This window comes from Diceros bicornis, chromosome 22 (assembly GCF_020826845.1).
Source record: "Diceros bicornis minor isolate mBicDic1 chromosome 22, mDicBic1.mat.cur, whole genome shotgun sequence".
NCBI lineage: Eukaryota > Metazoa > Chordata > Mammalia > Perissodactyla > Rhinocerotidae > Diceros > Diceros bicornis.
The window spans coordinates 5,709,861-5,735,719 of record NC_080761.1 but is presented as its reverse complement, the minus strand read 5'-3'; the positions used below and the strand labels follow the sequence as shown (position 1 = coordinate 5,735,719).

The 25,859-nt window shown below is 46.7% G+C and overlaps 1 protein-coding gene across 2 annotated transcripts; it reads right to left on the bottom strand.

Moving 5' to 3' along the window:
• On the bottom strand, positions 1 to 25,859 carry FBP1 (fructose-bisphosphatase 1). 2 transcript variants are annotated; one of them, XM_058565476.1, is made up of 8 exons: positions 25,588 to 25,859; positions 14,241 to 14,403; positions 12,277 to 12,369; positions 6,377 to 6,517; positions 3,428 to 3,631; positions 3,145 to 3,282; positions 2,058 to 2,177; positions 1 to 455 (listed from the first exon to the last, which is right to left on the bottom strand). In XM_058565476.1, exons 1-8 carry the CDS (start codon positions 25,755 to 25,757, stop codon positions 264 to 266), a joined length of 1,221 nt encoding a protein of 406 aa, XP_058421459.1. In that variant the 5' UTR covers positions 25,758 to 25,859; the 3' UTR covers positions 1 to 263. The 2 variants fall into 2 exon arrangements, with proteins under 2 accessions (XP_058421459.1, XP_058421460.1); XM_058565477.1 differs by lacking the exon at positions 3,428 to 3,631 and having other exon boundaries at positions 4 to 455; positions 25,588 to 25,855.

Below are 25,859 nucleotides of genomic sequence, written 5' to 3'. Positions count from 1 at the left end.
AAGACTTTTTTTTTTAGAAAAAGGAAGAATATGTTTATTTCTCCTCTATCCACTGAAAATATATCTTGACCATCAGTGGCCTTATCGAGATAGCATTTAGGTAGGCGGTGCCAGGCATTACACGGCATTTGATGGTGAAAATATCCGTGCTTTTTATTTCTACTGTCTAGGAATGTGATGCATAGTCAGAATGGAGTAGCACCATGTGAGATAAAAGGACCAAATAAAAGGCAATTCTTTTTGGTTTGGGCAAGGCCAGCTCTTCATTTGGCAGCGTGCTTCTTATATATCTCCAGGAACTCGGTCACGTCTTCAGGGGACCCCAGGATGACTGGCGCCCTCTGGTGGATATCAGTGGGAACGACATCCAGTACAGCTTCCTTCCCGGTGGTAGCCAATCCTCCTGCCTTCTCCATGACATAGGCCATCGGGTTACACTCGTATAGTAGTCTCAACTGGAAAACAAGAGCCAAGAGCAGCGTCCTCACACCAGAGGGTATTACACAGAAAATGGATTTGTTCCATAGCAAAATAGTGCAGAGCTAGTGGGAGCTTCCAAGATAGTAACTGATACTCCCTTTCCTTCTAGGAGGTTGTAATAGTTCCCCCCAAGGTGGCATCTGAGACCAATGGTTAATTTAACCATTTGGTTAAATTAAGCCATTCATCAAGCCAGAGGCAGCAACAGATTGCCTGATGCAAATGTGAGGCAGACCACCTGGACTCAAGACTGAATGACATTTTGGCAGAACTGATGGTTCCCTTCTCTTTATAGCCTGGAAACCGGACCTAATGAGTGATTCTGTGTGTTTTGGATGGAGCTTTGCCTATTCTAAAAGCATAAAAAAATCCACAGTACTGTCTGGCTGCAGACATCTGGAAAGCAGACTGGTTCCTCCAAACAGTATAATATTGTTTGCAGCTCTGTACACATTCCTTTCACAATTCTCCTAAGGCTTGAGGGTTGGATTTAGTATATTATACATCTTGGCATTTACTTTTAAATATTAACTTTTTTATTGTATGCATTTTCATGCCGTCTGCCTACTGAGCAGACAGCTTTTTGCAGGTGTTTCCTGACTCTAGTTCCATACAGGTGTCATGGCCAGATTTGCAAAACTGAAAAAAAGGAGGAACCTCAATATTTGTGTTAAGGAATAATTTTTTGAGGCATTAGAGAAAAGTGCTGTAAAGCAGGCTAGTCACATGGGTTGGGATGCCTGAGGTAGCTATGGCAAGAGCGGTGTCTTAAATATATAAGAACGCCTTCAGGAACTGGACGCCACATGCCATAAACAGAGATCTGAACGGATCTGAAATATATAGATTTCCAACTAACTTAAGGGGATTATTGTTCCTATTCCTTCTCTTACATTAAAAAAAAGACCATCTGTTTATTGGGAAAAACCAGGGGACAATACTTGGGAAGGAAACACACTGTCCCTCAGTGTAGAAGAAAAACGGGGCGTCCCCTAGCCAGCATAAGCAGGCACAGCCCCGCCATGGCTTTCAGGAACGCCGTGGGTGTTAGACAGGCATTAGTCAGGACCAGTTACCTGAAAGCCCCAGGTTTCCCCAGAGGTTCCTTCCTTCCCTAGAAAGGTATCATTTTCCAAGCAGCAAATGTCGGCTCCCTAGTTATTTCAATTTTATGCCTTTTGAAAGCAATCAAAGAAAACCTCTGTGTAGAATACATATTTGATTTGCTGTCTTGGTAATGAGGCTGCACTGTTTCATTTCACTTTATGAATGGAATACATTTTGCCCAAGCCACACCATGTGGCCACTGGAAGCTCTCAGCACTGTGAGTCCCCTCCTGACATAACACCGTTACTTATCTTTAGCATCGAAGGGCTCTCAAAAGACCATTTTTAGCTGATATCCCCTGGCTTTAACCAGGACCACCCTTAATCTAGAAAAGAATGTGCCACAGGCATCCTTAGCGCCCTGCTGCCGAGTATGTCACCTATCATAGCCTTTCTCTCTTCCTAAATCCAATCCCCTAGCTGCCAGTGAAATCCACTGCTTCTCAACCAGCTTTCAGGGGATTTGTTTACCTTTCCATTGGGGCTCTTCTTGTTCGCTGGGTACAGGAAGATCCCTCCATAGACCAGGGTGCGGTGTACATCGGCCACCATGGAGCCCACGTACCTGGCACCGTAGGGGGCCGAGTTATCCTGCAAGGTCAAGACCAGCAATAGTTAGGATTGCTGAAAAGAAAGAAAGGGAGTTAGTTCTTTTTGTGATCTCTACACTTATTTGATCCAACAATCATTTACCGAGCACCTACAAGGTGTGTGTTTGGGGCTGCGCTAGGAAGGGTGATGAAAATCTTGTTCCTAAGAAGCAGAAAGTAGAATAATGGAGACAGCTGTTATACACCCTACAATAGGTCAGATTACCTGCGGAAGCCCCGAGGAGGGTGTGGTTGATGCTGGGTATGTGGGTGAGGCAGGCATCACAAAAATTGTACCATTTAGCAATACATTGCAGGTTGAGAAGATTTTGTCAGGCTAAGGAGCTGGGCAAGGGTGAGGTTTTCATCTGGTGGGAGAGGGAACTGCCCACACAAAGGTTTGGCGTCGCAGAGAAGCACAGGCTGTCACCCCAGGCCTGGGGAGGAGCCTGTGCAGTGAGAGTACCTGTGCAGGGTTCAGGACGGCAGGGGAGTCAGGGTAAGGTGGGACAAGAGATGATGAAGCTGGAGAGAGAGCCTGGGTCGGCTCTGAAGGCCCTGACTGTCACGCTGACAACTTCTGGGCCTCCTCCTCACAGCACAGCAGCATTCCACGGCGTTTAAGCAAGTATGACAAAATTGGATATTCCCACATAGAACCAGCTCTACACACAGCCCTTTCTTCTCTTTGTATTCAGTAATTTGTAACCTCTTTAGAGAGACACCAAGATGGCTGATTTATTATCCTGATTTCTCTTTTCAAGAGAAAGTGGCAAAGGCTGGAACAGAGCCTCGGATTTTGACGTCTCAGAGCAGGGAGCCGGGTGGGAACTTCCTCACAGGGTCAGTGCACAGTGGAATCCCAGCCTCTTCCATCCTTGCTGCCTTTCGCCTCCAGGGTAAATTGTGAACCAACAGATTTCTGCGTGGCCCAGGGGCCCTCTCGCACCCTTGGGGCCCTGACTTACTGGGGGGAACTTCTTTCTCTGGACGTACTCAGCGACGGCAGGGTCAAAGTCCTTGGCGTAGCCCTCATTGAGACTGTAGATGCTCCCTTTCTTTTTGATCTTCACATCCCTGTCCACCAAAATGAACTCTCCAATGGCCTGTGAAACAGAAGGAAAGGGGTGTGACGGGCCGCCTCCTCGGGGCCTGGGTGAGGGAGCGGGCTGGGCCGGGGGCGGGGGCCTGTGGTCACCCCCGAGCTTCAGCACAGGGAGTGTCTCCTGGCACTCCTGTGCCTCCCGCCACCTCTCCAAGAACTGTGGACTGGCGAGGGACGATGCATGTGCTGAGGACGAGTGGAGAGGACACGCGGGAGGCTGAGACGACAGTGCTGCAGACGTCGTCGGGGCAGAGGAGACTGTTGACTTCATTTTCAAATGGTTTCAGTAAAACAAGAAAGACACCATACAGAAATAAGGAGGGCAGACATATGTAAGACTGCAGCAAGACCTGAGGGAGAATAAGAATTGTGTGTCCAAACAGAAGATGTGTATGCCTGTGCCAAAAAAAAAAAAAAAAAAATGTTGCAGACGGGAGGTGGGAGGCCAGGAGGGACGGGCAGCTGTTACACCAGCGCGCTCAGGCTGCTCCCAGCCTCCCCGGTCCACCTCCGTGACACTGCCCTTGTGTGGAGCCACAGGAAGGAGCAGAACACTGAGCTGTGGTTCACGGCATGTGTAACTTCAGGTGCCTTTGCTCACGAGCTGGAAAGCGTTCTCAGACTCATCTTCCCACAGCCCCAGGGCTAAGCCGAGGCCTTCAGGGCTCCGGTTCTTCAAGGGAGACTCAAATTTGGGGGGAAAGTGTCATATAACTCCTATTGTCCTGGACAGGATTGTTTGGGACTCCTATGTGTTGCTGATAAGAGGGTGATTGAGGCTCTGCCTGTCTGGGGAGAAAGGCTGCTTCATCGAGGCAGGAGTTAAAAAGAAGAAGGCCCATCAGCACGTGTCTCCCAGCCATCTAGTCCCATAGCAAAGACTGACTCCTGCAGGAAGGGAGGGAGGGTAGGAGGAAGAGATGGAGGAAGATAAGGAGGAAGGAAAGGAAGAGGGACAGGGAGGAGGGAGGATGGAAGGGAGAGAAAAGAGACTAGAATTAACAGTGGACATTGAAAGGTATCATTTTTGCTTTGTTGCTTTTTTTTTTGGTATTTCAAAAAATTTTGACCACAAATACGTAGAGATATTCTTTTATGATCAGTAAAGCAAAATAAATAAATCAATAGATAGATAAATGTCTTTACAAAAAAGTCTGGAAAACGAAGCCATCACACAACCGGTGCTGCCGAGTTCGTGAAGCCATGCTCGCAGACACCCGCCAGAGCATGCTAGGCGTGAAGGAGAGAGGTGTCTTGTACGTGGAGACAAGGGACTGAGAAGCATTTTGAAAGTTAAAGCCTGCTAGAAACACAAATATAGCCGTGCGGTCTTTTTAGCAGAACCCATCAGCCTGTCCTCGTAGGAGCCACGATGACAAGAGCGCTTGGCTGGTCGAGGCTCGCCTCTCAGGCTTCAGGGAGCAGAGGGCTAATGTGATCATGGAGGGCAGCCAGCAGGGGAATATTACAGAGCTTGGGGGGGAGGCTGCATTGTTGCTCCAAACACTGAGTGGCCATTAGGTCTGAGGAGGGCAAAAGACCATCAAACACAGAAACTTACTCCTGGAGACACCAGTCTGCGGTCTGAAAACAAGAAGAGATTTCATTTTTTCTGCACATCCATCAACTCAAACGTAACAGAGAAGTCACCAGGAAGAGAGGCTTGGGGAAGCAGTAATGTGTGGCGAGAGAGAAATCTGCAAACATCAGCGGTTTCAGAAACTGGACCCTGGGCTCAGACTGAACTTTGCTCTGGTTCTGCCACTATTTTCCCCTGAGGCCGCTCACGTGGAGGCTTCACCTAGTGCTGCTCCCCAGCCCTGTGTTTATCAAGCACTTGTACTTCCAAGGAGGCAAAGTCCGGTTGTGTACGAGCGCAGGGGACAAAGGCAGTTCCGATTTATATGCCCTGCTGTGCTCACCATGCCTCACGAGATTCCAGCAGCTGCTTGTACCCGGTGTTCACTTTGTCAACAAAAAGCACCGAATAAATAAAATGTTTCACTAATTTCGTATGAGGGCATTTCTAAAACTAAAAGGTATTTGTAAACCCAATTCTTTTCCCCTTGGGATACTGGACCAAATGCATAATGAACACACAGACCCACTGAAGATTATCCTGTGGAGTTTACATTCAATGGTCGGCTTAGTTGCACCACATATTTAAAGAGACTTCTATCCCCCATTTATCTGCTCTGTTGAAACTGTCATCTAACTAAATAAATAATTCTGATTAATAGTCATGTGGAAGAAATTATCCACCAACTAAAACCATTAGTGATGATTTTTCATGGCACCTTGGGCTCTTCTCCATAGAGTAGCTTTTCTCTATAAGGTGGATTAACGAATTTTCCTCATTTCCTTCTTCATTTTCACTTCCCAGTTTGGTAAGGCAAAGCCTTACCAAAGCTGCACGGGTTAACTTGAAGGTCTGCGTGCATATGCACAACATCAAATGAATTGGGGAGCTATTTTTGAAGAAACAGTGCAATCCACTGCTTCAGCTGGGATGCCGTTCACCTCGGGAAAATAAGCTAGTAATGGGTACAGTGGGTGGCAAACATGCAGGCCCCATCAGGTCCATGAATGTGTTTTAGTTGGCTAGCACAGTGTTTTACAAATCCAGAAACATTACATTTTTTTTTAAAAAGCCAGTGTTTCTTGAAACACTGGAAGCCTTGGCAAGACTGGGCCCCTATTCCCGAATAGCAACAACCACTGGGCCTCTCCAGTTCTCCACAGTCCTTACCATTGCCCCGGCCTTCGTCCCCCAGCACACTTCACTAATTTATATGACCTGCCTGGCCTCGGTGGGCATTTGAGTTGGTTGAGTAATGTCCATTCTAAAGAATTAATCTAGGAACAAAGACCCCTTCTTGTGCTCTGGACAGACATTATTTCTTGGCTCAATAATCTTCTCATGAGGCACACATTATCCCTCCATCTCCCTCACCCGCTTCCCCACCTCATCATCCCTGTCCCTCCACGGGCCTCATCTCCCACCTCCACGTACCATCTCCCATCCCCACACACACACAACAGACGCTCACTCACTGCCACCAGCCAAGCACCTAACCTCCCATGGGGTCTCTCACCGGGTCCAGCATAAAGCAGTTGACACCATTCACCATGGCCAGGACCAACATGGTGGCACTGCCGTAGAGAGCATAGCCGGCAGCCACCAGGTTCCGGCCTGGCTGCAGAGCATCCTTCTCAGAAGGCTCATCAGTAGAATTCTAGGACAAGAAAGAAAACAAAACATGTTTTTGTTTTGTGCTTCTTTTTTCTAGTTCAACCATTAGCAAGATGCATTATCAAGGTGATCTCCTAATGAAATAGGGCATCCTCCCAGAGGGCCTTCCTCCATACATCAGTAATATCCTGATTATATTACCACAGCAGCCTTCCCACCATACCCCAGATTTCCTGCTTCTGGATCCTTCTTTCCAATCAGGGTCCTCCTCTAATTTTACTAATTTGATATTCCCTCATTTCTCCATTATCACTTTCAAAAAAGAACATGCCTTCTTGCCAGCTCCCACTAATTTAATCTTATTATGGGCATCAATGTCTTTCACCTGCCTACTCTATCTTTATTTAGACAGATTAAGTCAGGGCTGCGGGGCTGTGGGTCTGGGCATGAGCTCTTGCCAGCTGCAGCACATACCCCAGTGAGCAGTGTGGGCCACATCACTCACACAGCACAGAAATTCTCAGAAACACAGGAACTTAGAGCATCTCTCCAGAGTCATTACAGGGTAGGGCAGATGCTCTCCATTTTTTTGACCATGAAGCACAGTAAAAAATATAATTTTACAACACAAACCAGTACCAACACACCTGCACATGCACATGCACACACAACTACAAAAATTTAACAAGACAATACTTACACTTAGAACATGACATGCATTCTAATCTTTTCTGTTTTTTTTATTAAAAACACAGCTCACTGGATCATGTGACCCACAGTTGGCCCAATACTAAGGAAGGGAACACCTCCTTAGTGTTGGGGGATGGCTCCTAATCAATAATCGCTAATTGATAATTATCTTTTTTATTAACACTTGATTGGCTTCCTCAGTCTTCAAAATAGCCCCAAACAAATCTTTCAGCTCAAATACTCTCTATTTGAATGTAAACAGAAACGAGAATGGGCAATTTCTGCCCATTTCATTTATTCCTTCCCCAACCGGAGACTCCAGTTGAGAGTGAGTAAGGGCATCCACACCATGGGGCTGGAGGGGGAGGCCATCCCGGCAGACATTCCTGGTAATTGCTTCCTACAGCTTTTGAAAGAGTGGTCCAAAGACCAACTGCCTTAGAATCACTTGGGATACTTATTAGAAATGCATATTCTGGGGCTGCAGCCTAGACTTACTAAGTCAGACTTTCTAAGGGGGGTCCTAGGAATCTGCATTTTACCATGCACCATAGGTGACTCTTGCATTGAAGTTTAAGAACTACTCATATAAAAGGAAGAGTCACAAAAACCATTTCTCTCCTTTTTCCCCCTCATCCTCACTCCTTGTGTTTAATAAATGGTTTTCATCTAGGTGGCTAGTTGGTTGGTTGGGTTGGGTGGTTATTTGATTTAGTTTGCTTTGTATTCACAGGATAGTGCAGTGCAGCTAAACATAGACTAAACACAGTATCAAAAATTTGAGTTGTTTTCCCAAACTCCAAATTTTGCCAGTGCACAACCTTGAAAAAGGCACCAACTTCCTTCATAGCCAGTGACACAGTGGACGGACTCAGGCCTCTAACTATCCTCTATCACAACTAGTTAACCCTGCCAGTGCAGTGCGAAATCAGACAAAGGCAATACGTAAACCAGTGAATGGACTGGCGGCCACTAGAGGCTTGGAGTAATCAGTTCTCCAATAAGAAAAGTCCCCCAGAGGTTCACCTCGCCCATAACCATCCAGGCCTTCCTATGGCAAAGGTGCACAAGTAAAAATCTTTCCCTGAAATACTGTCACCAAATAATCTTACTCTTGGACTTCCTTGCATGGAACAAGAAATGGTAAAATAGTCTATGATCCACCTACTCAAAAGACAGAGAAAATAATGCCATGGAATCACAGATTTGGAGGAATTCTTTTCTATTCTGATGCCCTTTCCAATGCAGGAATTCCCTCTTCCAAACCCCCAGCAATGTATGCCTTTGCTCTCAAGGGATCCATTATATTCTCATCTGGATGCTCACCAATCAGTGGGCACAAAGCACTTGGCAAAATTAGAAAGCCTCTGGACCCTACCTTTCTCTACCTATCCCAGGCCACCACCTGGTTTGTTTTAATTCACATCACCCCATAAAGAGTATAGGAGAAGACATCATGGATTCTAGAGACTTGAAGTGGTAGAGGAGAAAGTCAGGCAGAAGTGGGGTAGGGCTGTCATGTCACCAGAAGTCTTCCCTCAGAGTGGCAGCCAAACCCTCCTTAGAAGATCTTACAGGGCATTTCTCAGAGTCCCCATATCTCAGCCAATATTGTTCACCTACTATTGCACCAGCCAATTTAGCAAACAAAAAATACATAAGATGAGAGCCCTGCCCTCAAGGAGTTTATAATCTGCAGTGAACATCAGTTGGTTTTGTCTGGCCAGCATCCATCACTCTTCTGCTCTTTAATCTTCTTTAAAATACTGCCTCCCTCACGCTCACCTCCAGGGATGGGCACATGACCCTGGCCTGGCCAACCAGATCACTGCATACCTCAGGCCATAGTGATTGGTTGAGGGATGGGTACGTGACCTAAGCCAAGCCAATCAGAGCCAATGAGATGATGTGCTTGTTGGAATTGCTGGAAAACAGGCTTGTATTTTCTGCTGGGGTTGCTGAGAGGATTGCATGTGAGCCTGGACCTGCTGGGAGCCATTTTGCCACCAGAGGGGAGGAAAACGATGGAGATGGAGAGGAAGTATGTCCTGATTAGATGGTCTGAGTCTCTGAATGCAGCTGCACCTGAAGCAGACTACCCCCTGCGCTTTCCACTTATATGAGCCAATAATTTTCCTTTTCCTCCTTCCCTCCCCTTCATCCTTTCTTAAGTTTGAGTTGTGATATTGTCCATTGAATCTTAATACACAAAACAAGACAAGTAATATTAATAGCTACCATTTATCGAGTGCTTTTTGTGTGACAGGCACTACCTTCAGTGCGTTATACTTAATTTTCAGTATCTCCACTTTACAGATAAAGAAACAAGAGGCACAGAGAAGTTACTGTTCCAAGGTCCCAGAGAGCTGTTAAGTGTCAAGGTCAGGAAGCTACACTCCACACGGCTGTTATTAATAAGTCTCCCTGTGCTCAGTTAAGGGAAGTAAAGTGGATTCTGAAGCCGCTAGAGCACTTTTGAAACTGCTTTGGTTGTGGGGACTGGATATTTCTAAAAGACATTGTAAATTAGAATGTGTCCAGTAGAGGGTAACCATGCTAGAGAGAAGTCTAAAAATCATCTCATATGAAGATGTTTAGCTTAAAGAAGATTTTTAAAAAGGAGGGGAGGAGAGGGCAGGAAAGCCATTTCCAAAGATGTAAAAAAAAAATCTTATTTTCTGATGCTCTAAAAGGCCAAACAAGCAATAGGGAGACAGATTCTGACTCAATGTTTAGACAAACATTCTAACCATGATGGTCACTCAACCACTCAGAAGAATTCTACCCCTTCTGGATGTCTCCAGCCAGAGGCTGGGTGACCCCTTGGGAGGTTCTGCAGCAGGATCTGTGTGGAATGCTGGACCACATGCTCTTCCAAGTCCCTTTGGAGCCTGCTTCCAGGCACCACATGGGCGAGGCCTGATCAGTTCCCAGTTCCAGTTACTGATGCTGTGCCACTGAGCAGGTGCACCAGGGAGCTGAATTCTAGCCCAGAACCATCTCTGCAGGAAGCAGGAAAGGTCTCCTTGGAAGCATCAGACACATCGATGTTCATGCCCCATAAGCCCTCAAATGGTTTCAAACAATCAATAAGACTTGAAAACTGAAATAACTTAAAGCTGGGTGTCAGACTCATCATCTTTTTTTCCCCCAGTCTTTTAAGAGTGTGGAGACTCACTGTTGACTTGAGTGTTCTAGCATTCGCAATTCAAGCTGCTGTTGCAAACTGGTTTGATTTTTTTTAGTTGCTAGTGAGTGTCTCAGTTTTCTAGAGTTTTTTCCCTTTAAAAGGTCTCTATTTGGGGTGTTGAGGTGGAGATGGGCTGGCAAACATGAGCAGTGCTTTAGTTTGCTTGAGTCATTAACCAGAGGTCTTCCTCCACATGAGGAATTTTGCTACAAAGCTCTCTCGCTATACATAGATGTGATCCTTTGCAGGGAACGTTACATCCCTCCATGTCTACAACAGGAATGTATGCTTCATGGTATGACTTGGCAAATAAATGAATTGTTGCCTTTGCCTTTCTGTATGAGCATTAGGACTCATGAGTTCTATGACTCAAACTGATTTTGATGTGGATCTGCCTCTCAGCCAAGACAAAAGCAAAACCCATCCCAGCGGTGGCAGAGAACTATCCCGTGGTGGTCCCACTTTCCACATGTTTGAAAGGAGAGTAGGTGCAATACTAGACAACTAGATAATACTAGACAGTGAGTCACTTGGAAAAATAAAGTGCAAATTGCGGTCTCACTTCTTCAGTTCCGGCCTCTGTATCTAGAATAGGAGAGTGGGGAGGAACCTCGGAGGTCAGGTGAACTAACCGCCTTGTCCATTACGATGAGGAAACAGGCTCAGCCTGGACAGCATCTGTGAGGTTTTACTTCTAAATAAACAAGAAGGGCTGAAGCCAAGATGACGTAGTTTAGATGTCATACTGTTTTATGCTGGGCCATGGGCATTCCTTCTATTTTTCACTTGTCCCTGTGCTCGAGTGCTCTCCTACCACACACACCCACCCACATGTATACACTTAAGGGAAAAGAAGGAGAGAGACTTTGGAGGTAGAGTTACCTGCCCAGGTCATACAGGTGGAACAGCCAGGGCAGGAGCTGGGGTCCCCATGCTGCACCAGTGTGCAGCAAACTCTCCATAAATGGGCAGACAGTCAACATTCTGGGCTTTACCGTCACACGGTCTCTATCACAACTATTTATACCTGCCAGTGCAGCATGAAATCAGCCAAAGGCAACATGTAAACAAACGAATTGATAATATGCCATTAAAACTTAATTTATGGACAGTGAAGATTAAATTTCATATAAATGTCATGGGTCATGGAATATTATTCTTTAGATTTTTTTTCAGCCATATAAAAATACGAAAGGGTGGAGCCGGCCTGGTGGTGCAGTGGTTAAGTTCACGCGCTCCACTTCGGCGGCCCAGGGTTCACAGTTCTGGATCCCGGGTGTAGACCTACACCACTCATCAAGCCATGCTGTGGTGGTGTCCCACATACAAAAGAGAGGAAGACTGTCACAGATGTTAGCTCAAGGACAATCTTCCTCAAGCCAAAAGAGGACGTTTGGCAACAGGTGTTAGCTCAGGGCCAATCTTCCTCACCAAAACTAAAAAAAATTCAAAAGGGTTATTTTTTGCTCACAGGCCATGCAAATCAGGCAACGGACTGGATTTGGCCTGGGGGTCATAGTTTTCAGATCCATGATTTAGAGGACTTAAAGGACAATTTTGATATAAGTAATCTCTACTGTTGTCATACTCTCACAATTCTCAGTTCATGTAGTATCATCACAGTAACTACCCTATACTGTCTCTTTTATTTTAATTTCATTTTCTATCATAAAAGAAAGTAACATATAGTTAAAAAAGTGAAATATATTTCTCTTTCCACCCATGTTTTACTACATTTTCTTTTAACAACTTAATGGATCTTCATTATGCAGTTAATGCTGGAAAAGTCAGATCTTGAAATATAAACCTATTTCAAGCCTCACAGAGTTTCATGATACCCATTCTGGCTGCTCCTCCAACAGTGAAACAGGACTGGATGCTCAACATTAACTTTTCTTTTGATCCCAAACCAGGGGCTTCACCTTTCTGTAGATGCCAAAAATGGTTCCAATGGACACAAGGCAGTCGATGTTGGAAGATCCATCCAGGGGATCAAAACAGACCACATATTTACCCTGAGCAAAAAAAAAAAAAAAAAACTTTAAAAATAAACACATTGGAACAAAATAGAGAATATATACCAAGGGAGTAAAAAAGGGAATCTAAGGGAAAGTTCAAGAAATGTGAGTCTTGTTTATATTCTGTCATGGAAGGTATGAGGTGGCATATAGAATGAAAACAACGACTCATATATATACACACCGAAAGATCATCAGGCAGAGAAAACACAACTTAGAATAGAAGGTGTAGATGAAAGTGATGGAATATAGATAAATAAGTCATAATTTCCTACATCATTGATATAGATGAATCATAATTTTGGTTTGAGTTTCCTGGCAGGCAAAGGAAGAGAAGAAACAAAGTTAGTCACTTATTTGTCTTTATTCGTAAGAAAAGAAAACATAATTCCTTAGGTGAAGCAAAGACAACATTAGGGTTAAGATCTATAAGACACTTCTCATGCAGATCTTATAGATGACACCTGGGGTTGCAGCGCACGGATTTTTCAACACTATGCCTACTGTAATTCCTAAAGGAAATAGCCCTCTGTTGCAATGGGAACACTATAGACCCATTCTTTGAACGGGATTTTCAGTGGTGTGCTGGGTTGGGCTGGTTGGTCTCGGCTCTCAAGAGCTAATTGTGCACGTCTCTTCCCAACTCCGCTTCTAGTGGTATCAGGTTGTAGCTTAACATCACCCACGAGGGAGTATTTACACAGCTGAAATTGGCAAGTGCTACAAATCAGAGATATTTTTTGAGAGAGTCAGTTTACCAGCACACCACTGGGGATTTTTCATCTCCAAATTAGCCACTTTAAGATGTGGTTTTTACATTTCTGCATCAAATTAAGATGATTCTCTGATTTCCTGACCTCTTGCTCTTAACAAATCACCCTGGCTGATGCAGGAGAAACTGTCATCTGGAAAACAGGAACATGCCTGTCACGAAGGTACACTGTAGTCAGAGAAGTTTGGGCTGACTGATAGAGAATATTAAACAGCAAATTCAGCCCACATGCCTAAAACTGCCAAGTACCTTCAGAAGCCCAGCAGAGAACAACATGGACTTTGAATCTGACATGTAATAGTATCCTAGGAATGATGTAAAACAAGTTAATAGGATGTGGCTCCCCGCCCCTCTTAAAAAGGTCAAGGCTGGGTATCAGGTAGCCTCTTTAAATTCATCTTCTGACTACTTTTTTCTAATTCTACTGCTTCATGTCCCCAATTCATCTCAAACAGGGAAAGACTGTAAGCCCATATAACTGCACTTCTCATCTCAATAGTGTTTTTATTATTATACAATTGTTGTTGTTCTAAAAAGCTGGCTATACTCTTTCATTCAATTTTTAAACAATAATTTATTGTTGAGCCCCTACAATGCACCAGGTATTGTGCTGGATGCTAGGATACAGAGAAGAATATAATTCGTTCTCTGCCCTCAAGGAGCAATCAGATTAATAGGATTCCAATGCATGAATCAGTGATAGGAATTGTGAGCAGTTTATACTGGCAGGAGAGTTGGGTGTGAAGGTTGGGAATATGGTGGATGGAGATGAAGCAAAAGAGGTAGTTAATAGGAGCCAGACTTCGAAGAGCCTTGAACATGACAATAAAAAGTTAGGCGTGGAGATGAGTGTGAGTATCTATGAGTCTCTCCCACGTATGAGAACCCAGGAGAGATGATAATGGCGTGGCCTGTGGTGGTGGAGTGGACAGAGGAGGACAGTAGGAGATATGGTCGTGTGACATGATGACATGGTTCAGGAATGATATAAGGTGATTCCTAGGAATCCAGCTTGTCTGAACAAGTAGAGTCAGTTATGAAGCTAGGAAGAAAGATGGTCACATTAAAATCCTCGACAGCAGAAGTGCAGACCCACCCTTTTCTCAGGTTCTACTATTATGGCGTGTTTGTCTTCTTCCGACACAAGAACACAGGTGGCAAAGGATGACTTTAACACGTTAACAACCAGGTCATTGGAGAGGACATCCAGCTTCTTCACCTGATCACCCGTCACGTTGGTGGAGCCAGCAATTCCATAGCTAGAGGGAAGAAAAGCCACAAAAATATAAGCCTTGACCACTGGAATATGACGATGCACCTATAAAGCCACTGAAAGCAGGCATTTAGCAGGAGTTAGAAGAAAGGAAAGAAGACACGTGGTTTGGGAGAAACAGAGCAAGAAAGATGGTCATCCCTCTGGACTGACTCCTGGAGGGAAAGAAATATTGTCCTTCATCTCTCCAGGACCTGTCACAGTACACAGCACACCTTTGTGGTTAAATCTATATTTCTCAACTTTTTTTCATTATGGCCTCTAAGGAGGCTTTTTAGACTTTTTTTTTTCCCTGATCACACTCCCTCATGGAATTTTAATTTTAATACTACAGATATAGCATATATCTGTTTATGCACTGTATGTATACCTGTGTTTTATACACAAAAAGATTGATTTTTTCCACCTCCCCCAAGAACCAATTTTTACCCCTGAATTCATGGGTTAATGCATAATGAATCAATTGAAAGACACAGCAAGCAGGGAAACCTTCTGGGCAGGAGGGAGCCTGAGATGAGAGCAAAGCCAAGGGAGTCTTTGGTTTCACAGCTGAAAAGATCCTAAAAGAAAAGAAATTTTGACTGGTCCCCCCACCTCGCTTTATAGAGGAGGGAGCTCACTCCAAGACACTAGTGGGCATGTCTGAGCTGGAGCTGGGGAGCGGAGCTGAGCAGCTGCCCCTGACTCCCAGGCCAGGCCTCTGGGAGGGGCACCCCGCTGCCCTTGGCAGGAGTTCTAGGGGCTGGAGGGAGTGGGAAGTCTGGAGTTTTTACTTTATTTTCAAGGTACCTGCAAGTCAGTAATTGTGGCATTCCCAGAATCTGAATGGTTTGTCCAAAAGCCAGCCTCGTTCGTTAGAATGAGGGAAGAGGCAGGTTGTCACAGCCTGGGGTTGAACAGGAACACTGAGAGAAGGGGAAATAGTGTAGAGGAAGGATGCACAGAGCAAGATGAGACTGAATGTGAGAAGAGAAAGAGTCGGAGCATTGAAGACACCGCCAAACACCGGCAGGTGGGTGATAAGGGGACAACCGCCACCGTGGCTGAGATTGCCAGGAGCACTGGCCCAGGACTGATGGTCGAGGCATCCACCACTTCAACCCCTGAATATGCGTTTTCTCTAAACATAACTTGCGTGTCTCTGGCCGGACAAAACTGAGCCCGCACCAGAAACTGTCCGAACCCAAACGCCTCACGTGGCCTGACTCTCCAGGAGGAGCTCCAGCGGTCTCATCAAGCCCATTTTCCAGCGTCGCCACTTCTGGCATCACTCCCTTGCCCACATGGAAAACAGCGTCTCATCCCTCCTCCCATTTCTTCTCTTTTTCAACACGTCACTCACGTTTCATGAGTAAAAGACCAAGGGATCTATCAGTCTTGCAGTTATAGCCCGTGTCTCTGGGCTTTTGCTTCTTTTCCACATAATCTCTTTCTCACCTCAATTGTGAGGCCGATGCTGGTGGAGAAAGAGGGCAGCCAAATTCTGGGTGGAACCAGAGGGGCTTGGCAGGGCTCACCAGATCAGTGCATCTCCCTCACCACCACTGCCCCTGTTGTCTCTCCTTCCCAGCTGAAGATTTCCACTGTTAAAGTCACTACTAATTCAGGCAGATGAACTACGTTGATGGAAAAGAACATGGGCTTCCTGACAGAGACTGGCTCAGACCCTGGCTCTGCAAGTCCTGCCCTCTCCAAGCCTGCCTTTTTGCCCGTGCTCCCAGAGGACAATGATCTCATGGTGCTGTGGGAGGGTTACATGCAATAAGGTACACAAAGGGCTTAACGTAGCCCTTGGTACCTGAGAGATGAGAAAAAAATGTTAATTCCCTTGTTTGCTCTCTAGAGGGAGCGCTCATTGGGGATCTGCACATACTGTGGGAGGGACGGAGGGACTCGGAGGTCCCCCAGGCCTCATCTACCATCACACTGCCATCCTTGTTTATTCTTTACTTCCGTGAGGATGAGGACAGAGGGTACGTGTTTCCCCCTTGTATCCCAGCCTCCAGCACATAGTAGACCCTCAATGAATACTTGCTGGATGAGTGAATGGCATTCCTGAAGGAGAATAGAGACTTGAGCCTGAAGGAATGAGCATAGGAGCCATCAACTTAAGGTCGTTGCATACCTTGGAGGGCTGGGGAAAGCCACCTGCCCGGTCCCCAGAGGGGCAGGCCTATGTGACAGCTCCAGGGAGGCCTAGGAAGCTGTCTGGGGACAGGCCTATGTGACAGCTCCAGGGAGGCCTAGGAAGCTGGGGCAGATGGTCGAGGCACCAAGGCAGCCATGGGAAAGGCCTGTTTCACACTGTGGCCCAAGTTCCGCCTGCTCAGGTATCTTGCTCAGGGAGATGGGTGAAGAGCCATCAGGCCAAGGTCCCTTCTACTCAAAAGCTCCCTAGAGGCCTGTGTGAGGGTTCATTATTCCACAAATATTTACTGGGTGCCCACTGTGCCCCAGGACCTGTTCTGAGTGCTAGGGTCACAGTGCTGAACTGGACAGATGAGACTGCTGCCTCATGGAGCTAATATTCTAGAGAGGGAGACAAACAAGAAACAAACAAGTGCTTTGAATGAATAAGTCAGAGAGCGACAGGTGCTCGAATAAAATGAAACAAGATGCTGGGGGCAAGCAGGGCCAGGGGTCTAGAAGGTCAAGGAAGGTCTCACTGCAAAGGGGCCATTCAAGCTGAACGATATTTTGTCTGTTTTTCATAAGAAAGGGAGGGTATGGAAAAGCCCTAAAGGAGCCCAAATAAGTCAGCCAGTAACAGCTCCAAATAAGAGCTCCAGGTCAGTCATTTATCCAAAAACAACAGGGAGTTTGATTTTCACGTATTTCCAAACAGGAGGGGGCTATTCTGTGCACATTTTCATAAGTAACCTTTTAAAACTCGAGGGCTTTTTCCTGTGACACCCAGATCCAGGGAGCTCCAGAATGCGGCAAGAGGAGACCAGAGGAGAAGGCCCTGCACGGCCAGCTCTGGTACGCGGTGCTCCTGGGCCTGCCCCACTGGCCAAGGACAGACTAGTTTCTCTGTGACTGTGTCACAAACGCAGAGTCTCGATCCTTTGTTTAGTGGGACTGAATGGAAGTGGGAGAGCTCCTGATGCTCTGCGCTGCATTTTCTGAGCCTGCAGACTCAGCAGCTGGCCAAACGGAAGTGAGACTCAACTCCTGTAGCCCCAGATCACGCCGTGGGCTACGAGAGGTCACAATCAGTACCAGGGCGGCTGACTTGCCCAGCCAAGGCCACCAGCCAGGCTCCTCACTGCTGCTCCAGGGCTCTACGGTGGCTCCTGCCCTTGGATCACAGAGGGTGGCACCACCTGTCTGTCCATGATAGGAGTCGCGTGGAGCCATATAACACACTGCAGGGTGAACACTGGGGACACTCACCATGCCCAGCACCAAAATGACTGTCTTCACCACCAAACCAGGGCAGACAACTGACCACTCCTCTGGCTCGGCCTCCTGCAGGGTTGGGTGGTTACCTCCCCCTTCCTCCTCCTTATCCCCATTGAGGGTCCCTCCTCTGTCCTAACTGGAAGGACTTTTCTCCAACTATCCTCCAGTTGCTTGTGAAGAATAAAAAACTTCTGGAGAAAGATTATTCTAGCCCCATCAAACTCAAAAGTCAGGCACTTTATAACTTTTCTCGGACGTCTTGTGGGAGGGTTTTCCCTGATGAGTGCTGGTGTTAAGAATTTCTTCGAGAAAGTGCAGGGAAGTGATGCTACGGTAGAGACAGCGTTCAGGACAATGAGCTCCTGGGCTGCCATGTCGACAGTAGTGATACTGAGCTTCTGCCATATCACCGGGTGTTCTTTGTGTTGCATCTTAGCACGTGACGTTAGCCATGCCTCGTGTTTCTCCCACCGCCCTGCATTGTTCTGCTCAGGGACGGCGAGTTGGGTGAGGTGAACGCTCAGGCAGGCTTCTCCCAACAGGGCTCAGGAGCAGCCCTCAGAGGGCTGCAGGACATCCCCAGGAAACAGGTTTCCATGGGTCAATGGAAAGCCAGAAGCAGGTAAGGCTTCTGCGGCTTCGACAGAGGAAAAAAGCCCTCAGAAATATCCTCAAGGATCTAATTGGCTAAAGAACACATGGAGTTTATTTTCTCCACAAGTTTTCAGAAACCCCCTTAGAAACAATAAATTTCTGCATTCTGATCAGTCATCCTTCCTCAAAGGCCCCGGAGGGCAGATGAACAAGAGCCTTTACTATACATTCTGATGACCACGAGGAGAGAGCAGCGTAACCCACAGACAGGATCAGGCCTTTTGCTTGGCCCAGTGAACTAGGGCTTGGAAAATGAATCAACTGAGTTCCAGGCAGACGCCAGGAGAGCCCGGCCCGGTTTGGAAGGAGCTTCCATGCCAGCTGCTGTGAACAGGAGAGGATGGCACCAACCCCCTCCATGGGGCTTGACCAGTGCCTTTCACACACCCCCTGGCTCTTTGTTAGATCAGTGCCCAATTTGCTGCTTCCTCGGGCCAGAATCAGGCAGCAAATGAGGCTTCAGGGATGTGGGGGACCATCAGACAACCCTGTCAAAAAAAGCCTTGCAGGGGCCAACTGTGCCCGACAACCAACAGACAAAGAGAAACAAGCCAAAAGGTGAAGAAATGGGCTGACCGGAGCAAGTCGTAAACCTTTCGGCTTAGCTCCCTCCCTCCCCACCCCACCCAGAAAAGGAATCAGCAGCAGTTGGGCTCTGATCATGCAGGGACAGCAACATTCGTTTTGAATAAGCCAGTGCCCTGATCTGCCCAAGATGCTTTGCCTAAATGCAAGTTATCACGAAGGCGAAAGGCAACATCACAGGCTTTTCTCCATGGGCTGGGACTCTAGGCCACTGGGGTTCAAATCCCAGCTCTGCCACCTGCTAAGCAACCCTGGGCAAGTCGCTTAGCATCTCTGACCTTTGGTTCTTCACCTGTAAAATAGGAATTTAGTATGTCTACATTGTAGTATGTAGAGAGGGGGAGTAAATGAGTTGACACAGGTCAAGGGCTTAGGACAGAGCCCGGCACACAGGCAAGTGAGCAAGACATGGCATCATTTCAGTCCCGTCCCCAGCTTCCCGCGGCGGTAATACAACCATGCTGAGGAGCAAGAACACGGCACCAGAGACCTGGGTCCAAATTCTGCCTCCCCCTCTTCCTGATTATGTATCCAGTTGTCTCAACTCCCTGGTGGACTGTTTCTGTTTCACGCTCTGTAATGACGAGGGCTAATCCATGTGATGCACCTGGTTGACAGCAGCCACAGCTGCTATCATCGTCCTTAATGAGCCCCACAGGCATCCACTAAGTAAATGCGGGTTGAAGGGGGGAGGGGAACCATGACCTCCAAACCAATTCTGCAGGCAACTCCTGGGAAGAAGCCAGGGAGGAACCACGCCACAGGCAACTGGCAACAAAAGAAAGTGCTCCGAGTCTACCTGTGACCAGTCTCACTGGGGATATTATTCCATTTGAGATGCTTATGACATTTCACTTCAATTTTATTCAAATTAGTTGGCTCTTCAGCCCAAGTAGTTCAAGGGGGGAAGCATCCTGTCAGGGTTTAAGCCCCTGTGGCTGTGCTTTTTTAAACTCTAGAGACACAAAAGTTCTCTTTCTGGAATTGGAGCAAAAATCAACTTGAGGAGCTGCTGTCTGTAATATCTCTTCTTTTACTTTTACTGTAAACCTCACTGAAAATTTGGAAAAGCCAAAAGTCATTTTAATTCATATGATGGGGAACTCCTCAGAAGGATAGGTTAATTTGGCCAGCATTTTAAAATCCTTAGAAATGTGGATTAAATATTAGCATGGTTTTTCAAATTTGCATATGGTTTCCATTCTAGAATGGAACGAGCCATTTCATAGCCATAAAGTCTGTGATTTATGATGATCAGGGGAAAGCCGCCTTTAACAACATTTCTGAAGCACAGCCCCAGACACAAGGATGGGAGCCAGGCCCTCACTGAGGGAGGAACTCTCAATGACTTCCTTGATTTGCTCTGTCACTTCAGCCCTTTTCCTCCCGCTGTCAACATGACAGGTGGAGCACGCAGCACTCTAGACAGCACACAAGAGAACTGGGTGGGAAAGCTCATTTCAGAACACTCAACTGAAGAGAAAGAAAGGCAGATTACTATTTAATCTTTATCACTCAAGTCCAAGGTAACAGTGACTTGTTATTGATTGATTGCGAGGTAAATGACCAACCATTCACCCAGCCGGGAACATCCAAGGGTCAGATCAGACAGATATGGAAGGAGAGGCATCAGCTAGAGCAGCTTTCAAAGACCACAAACCCAGACTTTCACTTGAGTCCATGCCAGCCGAAAATGGACAAATAGGATGGCGTGTGGCTGGCTGTGCCTCTGGTGTGGAAAGGAAGTTACAATTCACTCTTGGAAATGTGGAGAAGATAACTCAAGAAATATAAAATAAATCAGATAAAGATTCCAAAAGTTTAATGTCGTAAACTCTGCAAATTTGAAGTTAAACTTAAGCGTGTATTAACTGATCTGTAATTCCAAAATTAAAACGGAAGTTATTCATTATTTTCTTCCATCAAATAACCGAGAGGACCCCACATATAAAAGCAACTTTTCTGGATACCTGAGCATGATGAGAGGAGGTTTCCTGTACCTAATCAGATGGTGCAACATTGTTTTAATATATAATGTTCTAGCCTGTAATATATGGCTGCTGATACACACGTGGGCAACTCCTAAGGACTAAAGAGCAAACTATAAAATATCAGTCTATAAAAAAAATAATCTTCAGCCTAGGAAAACAATGATGATATTGGTACCCATTTAATGAACTCAGTTCATCCTCACACAACTCTTTGAGGTTGAAAAAAACAGTTGTCTCCATCTTACAAGTGGAGGAACTGAGGCTCAGAAATGTTACATCAATTGCCCAAATCCTCACAGAAACTGAACAAGCCCAGCTCCATCTCTCTCCAAAATGTGTTCTTAAGCCCTGTATGTTCCTGTTCTGCTAAGTCTGGTCCTGATTTTCTTCTCCTCTTTCTCTCTGCCTCAGGGCCAATGTACCAAAATTCCAGGGCCAAATCTGTAGTCAGTGCTTCATGCCTGCATTCCAGACTGTGGCATCCAACTGCAGGTTGGACAACGTCTCCAGCTGGATAGCTCTTTAACACCTCAAGTTCAACGTTTCCAAAATGTTGGAATCATCTTCTCACCCTTCCCCAGTCTCCAAAACTCAGCTCCACCTTTGGAATTCTGTTTTTTGCTTTGTTCTGTCTGTTAATGGCATGGCTGCTCTCAACTGTGTGGACCTCCCTTGCTGCCCTTCCCACCCGGTCCACACTCAGGCTTCTTCCGGGTCCACACGCAGGCTTCTTCCGGGTCCTTCCCTCGGCCCTAGCTCTAGCTCTCGTAGCTGCTTTCCTCACCCCTCCCCTTTCAAGTGGTTTTCTCCATGTCTCAGCTTTCCCTCTTCCAACTGTATACTTCCAGCCATATCTTTCCCAGATTAATCTCTAATCATGCCACTGCCCCACTCAAAAATCTGTCTTCTCTCCCCTTTGCATACCCCCCGGAATACAAAGTATTCACCCTTGCCACTTGATGCTCCCCAGTGCACACACAACTTAACATCCACGAACACCCCACCGTGTGTGCTCCAGCAAACTAGATGAGCAAACTTTCCAGAGACATGCTTCCACCTCATACCTTTCCTCACATGACGGCCCAGCTCAAAATGCTCTCTAGCCATCAGGCCTTATGACCATCTTTGACTGCCCATTGCAAATGCCCATCCTGATGCTCCACAATCCTTTGCATCCACATAGTATTTGTGGCACGTCTAGGAAAGCATCTTTCAGAATCTCTATTGTGTTTTGTAACTGATTCTATACTTGTCTTATTTTTCCTACAGCATAAGCTCTGTGTTGTTCTCATCTCTCTGTCTCTTCTAGAACTCTGTACGTTGCGGGCCTTCAACAGCATTTTGTTGAATTGAATGGAACCAGTGCATTCTTCAGACAGTGATTTGGAAACACGTACGAAGGGAAGTCAAATCCACATGCAAAATGCAGAAGCATAAGCCCCCAGAGGAGCACTTCCTGCCAAAGGAATGAATACAAAGAAATGGGGAGCACTTGACTTTGAACCATGAAGTCATCAGATCCACTTGCAGGCTGCTGACTGTACCCATGAGAGAACAGAAGGCTGGCCAGCCCTCATCTGGACTGTCATCCCTTCTCTCTTGAGAGTGGGAGGAGAGCCAGAGCATACAGATACGGCTTCAACAACAAGTTTGCTATAAGGCGATAGCTTCTTGGGATACAATTCTTAATTCACATCAGAAATGTAATAAATAGGGCGGGGCCGGCCCCATGGCTTAGCGGTTAAGTGCGAGCGCTCCGCTACTGGCGGCCCGGGTTCGCATCCAAGCGAGCACCGACGCACCGCTTGTCCGACCATGCTGTGGCAGGCGTCCCACATAAAGTGGAGGAAGATGGGCACAGATGTTAGCCCAGGGCCAGTCTTCCTCAGCAAAAACAGGCGGATTGGCATGGATGTTAGCTCAGGGCTGATCTTCCTCAAAAAAAAAAAAAAATGTAATAAATAGATGAGATTTAGAGTTGGGTGAGCTTTAACTGATTTCTAAAGAATAAAGGAAGTGATGTGCGGTATGGTGAAAAGAGCCCCAACCTGGGCCACAGGCCAGTTCACCTCATCCTCCCTGGCCTCAGGGTCCTCATCTGTGCAAAGAGGGGCTGGACTAGGGGACTTCTGAGTCTTTCAGCTTATAATTTTATGATTCTGTGAACATCTGATTAGGAGCAATGAAGATGGCTACAACAGAAACTGTTGGTTGACAGAGAGAGAGAGAGAAAGAGAGAGAGCAAGAGAGCGCCCCGGGCTCTCTGCTTAAACTCCTGATGTGTCCCTGATGAGAAGTCACGGCTGAGCTCCATAACTGGTTCCTGGGAGGTTCCTGCAAATCCGCAATCATCTTGTCCCTCTGGATACATGCCCTTCTAGGGCAAGCCTTCAGCATTAACCAGGTATCTTCAAGCAACCTGGCCTTTTCATCCAGGATATCAAAGCCGATAATGAGTGTAATTTGGAGGCCTGACTTGAGATCTTGTCTCACTGCTGCCTGCCAGACTGACTGCATGTCATACTGAGACAGCCAAACTCTTATTTTCCCACAGGAATACTTAAGTGTCTAGGTTCTGGTCTGCCCCTGTCAACTACCCACACGACCAGCAATCAACACCTGTTTACGGGTACTGTTTGAAATAGTCAAAGACCTGTGAAATGCCCAAACATAGGGAAATAGTTAAATAGCTCAGGATATGTCCTTGCAGTGGAAGACTACGCAACAGTTAAAAAGAAAGAGGTGGATTTATATGTCCTGACATTGAAGGATGTTCATAATATATTGGTGAATGATGAACGCGAACTGCAGAAGAATATGTTAAGTGTGATCTCATTTTGTTTGCTATTTACAAATAGGCCTATGTAAATACATATCCATGTATAATTTATATGAGTATAAAGAAGTATCTGGGAAAATAACCAGTAAATTACTAATAGTGGATACCCCGGGAAATGGATATGAGGTGGGTTTCCCTTTGTGTTCTTTCAAGTGGTCTGAATTTTTGCAACTTATTAAGTGGTTTATAATTATAACAACAATATGGTTTTAAAACCGGGTATTTACAACTATCTGGTCTAAAAATATACGTATTTTACATAGCCAGAATTAGCACCCTTGCCCAGGACCCACTATCAAAATCCCACTCTCTAAGGTCCCACTATGTGAGGTTACTTAACAGGTGGGAAAGATACAGCTCAAAGCAGATCTTGTGTTTCTGATTCTCTTTGGGGTTGTGAAAGGTACTGATGTATTTTTAAAACAATACAAGAAATGACAAGCACTCTTTTTCAAAAAGCCCCCTGGTCCTCAAAAGCAGGTAAGGCTGTGAGGACACCTGTACTTGTTGCAGATTAAATGTGAAGTAAGATTTTAAGTGAGTGTGTTTCCTAAGCAAAGGCTCCTTAGAAATGTACTCTTAAGAGGGGCTATGGGTGAAATAGTGATGGAGTCACCACCTTCCTAACATACCTGTCCCAGTCTCTCTCCAACAAGGCCCGTCCCTGCTTGACATCTGAAAATAAATATGAACACACGCTCCTTAAGAGTTAGCTCCACCAACCCAAACTATGGGACCCAAGCCAAACAGCTGACCAGAAACGGCATCCAGGCTTCAGGCATTATACTTTTTCAGATCAGCTATGACTATCATGCACAATTTTTATAGTGTTCCTAAGTGTGGGAAATGTTAGGAGGGAGTGTGGGCAATCTGAAAAGCCACGTACCTTTCAGTTACAGTGAGGACCAGTCTAAATATAAAATACTTGTGCACAGCAGAATAACCCAAAGGGTATTGTGTTACTTACAAAAAGCCTCACAAGAAGGTGACCTTTGAATTCCCATGTCCCCTGATTCCTTTGCTACACAGTGTGATCTGCAGACCAGCAGCATTAGTACCACCTACCGCAGAAGAACTTCCTAGAAATGCAGAAACTCAGGCCCCACCCCACACCTACTGCAGCCCTTTGCACACCGGCATTGCTGCTCCTGAGAGCTCTGGGCCTGCAGGCTCCCTCCCAGCCTGCCTCAGGGGCCCCTGGCTCCTAAAAGAACTTGTAGAGTCAAGGAGATACTGGATTAGAAATCTGACTTGGGACCTCCGTGCCAAAGAGAGTGAAGGAGGTCAAAGAAGAGAAAAGGAAAGAAAGGCACCCACTCCACGACTTTCCTGTATGAGGCTTGATGGGTACGGCAGGCAGGCCAGGTGCCCACCCCGGCCAATCAGTTTCACCAGGAGGAAGCTGAGAGGGGTGCCAAGGCAGGCTGCTCAGTCCAGGGGAGAGGACTGCAGGATGGAGGCAGGTGTGGACTGGGAGACAGGTCCCCAAGTGGGAACCCCAAGCTCAAGAGAGCCAGAACCAGGGCTTCTGAAGAGAGGGGCTACCAGAGAGAGAGGGAGAGACCCCCAGCTGTCAGACAGACAGACAGGCTGACAGCAGGAGGGCCGGATGACTAGATATCAGACTGCCAGGTAGACCCCCAGCCGGACAGACAGACAGACAGGGTGCAGCGGGGCGGCCGCAGGCCTGACTCACAGGTGCGCAATGCCCGCCTTGCGCACGGCCGTGGAGATGGCTTTGACCGCGGTGCAGAGCGAGTTGAGCAGCTGGGTCATCTCGCCCGTGCCGCGGGCCTTCCTGCCCTCCTCCATGACGAAGCGGGTCAGGGTGACGATATCCGTGTCGAAGGCCGCCTGGTCCGTCATGCTGGGGCCGGGCTGCTGCGCGGGGCGGCAGGTGCGGGCGGCGGGACGCGGCGGGACGGAGCGACGGCCGAGTGTCTGCACCCCTCGGAGCCTAAGTGGCCC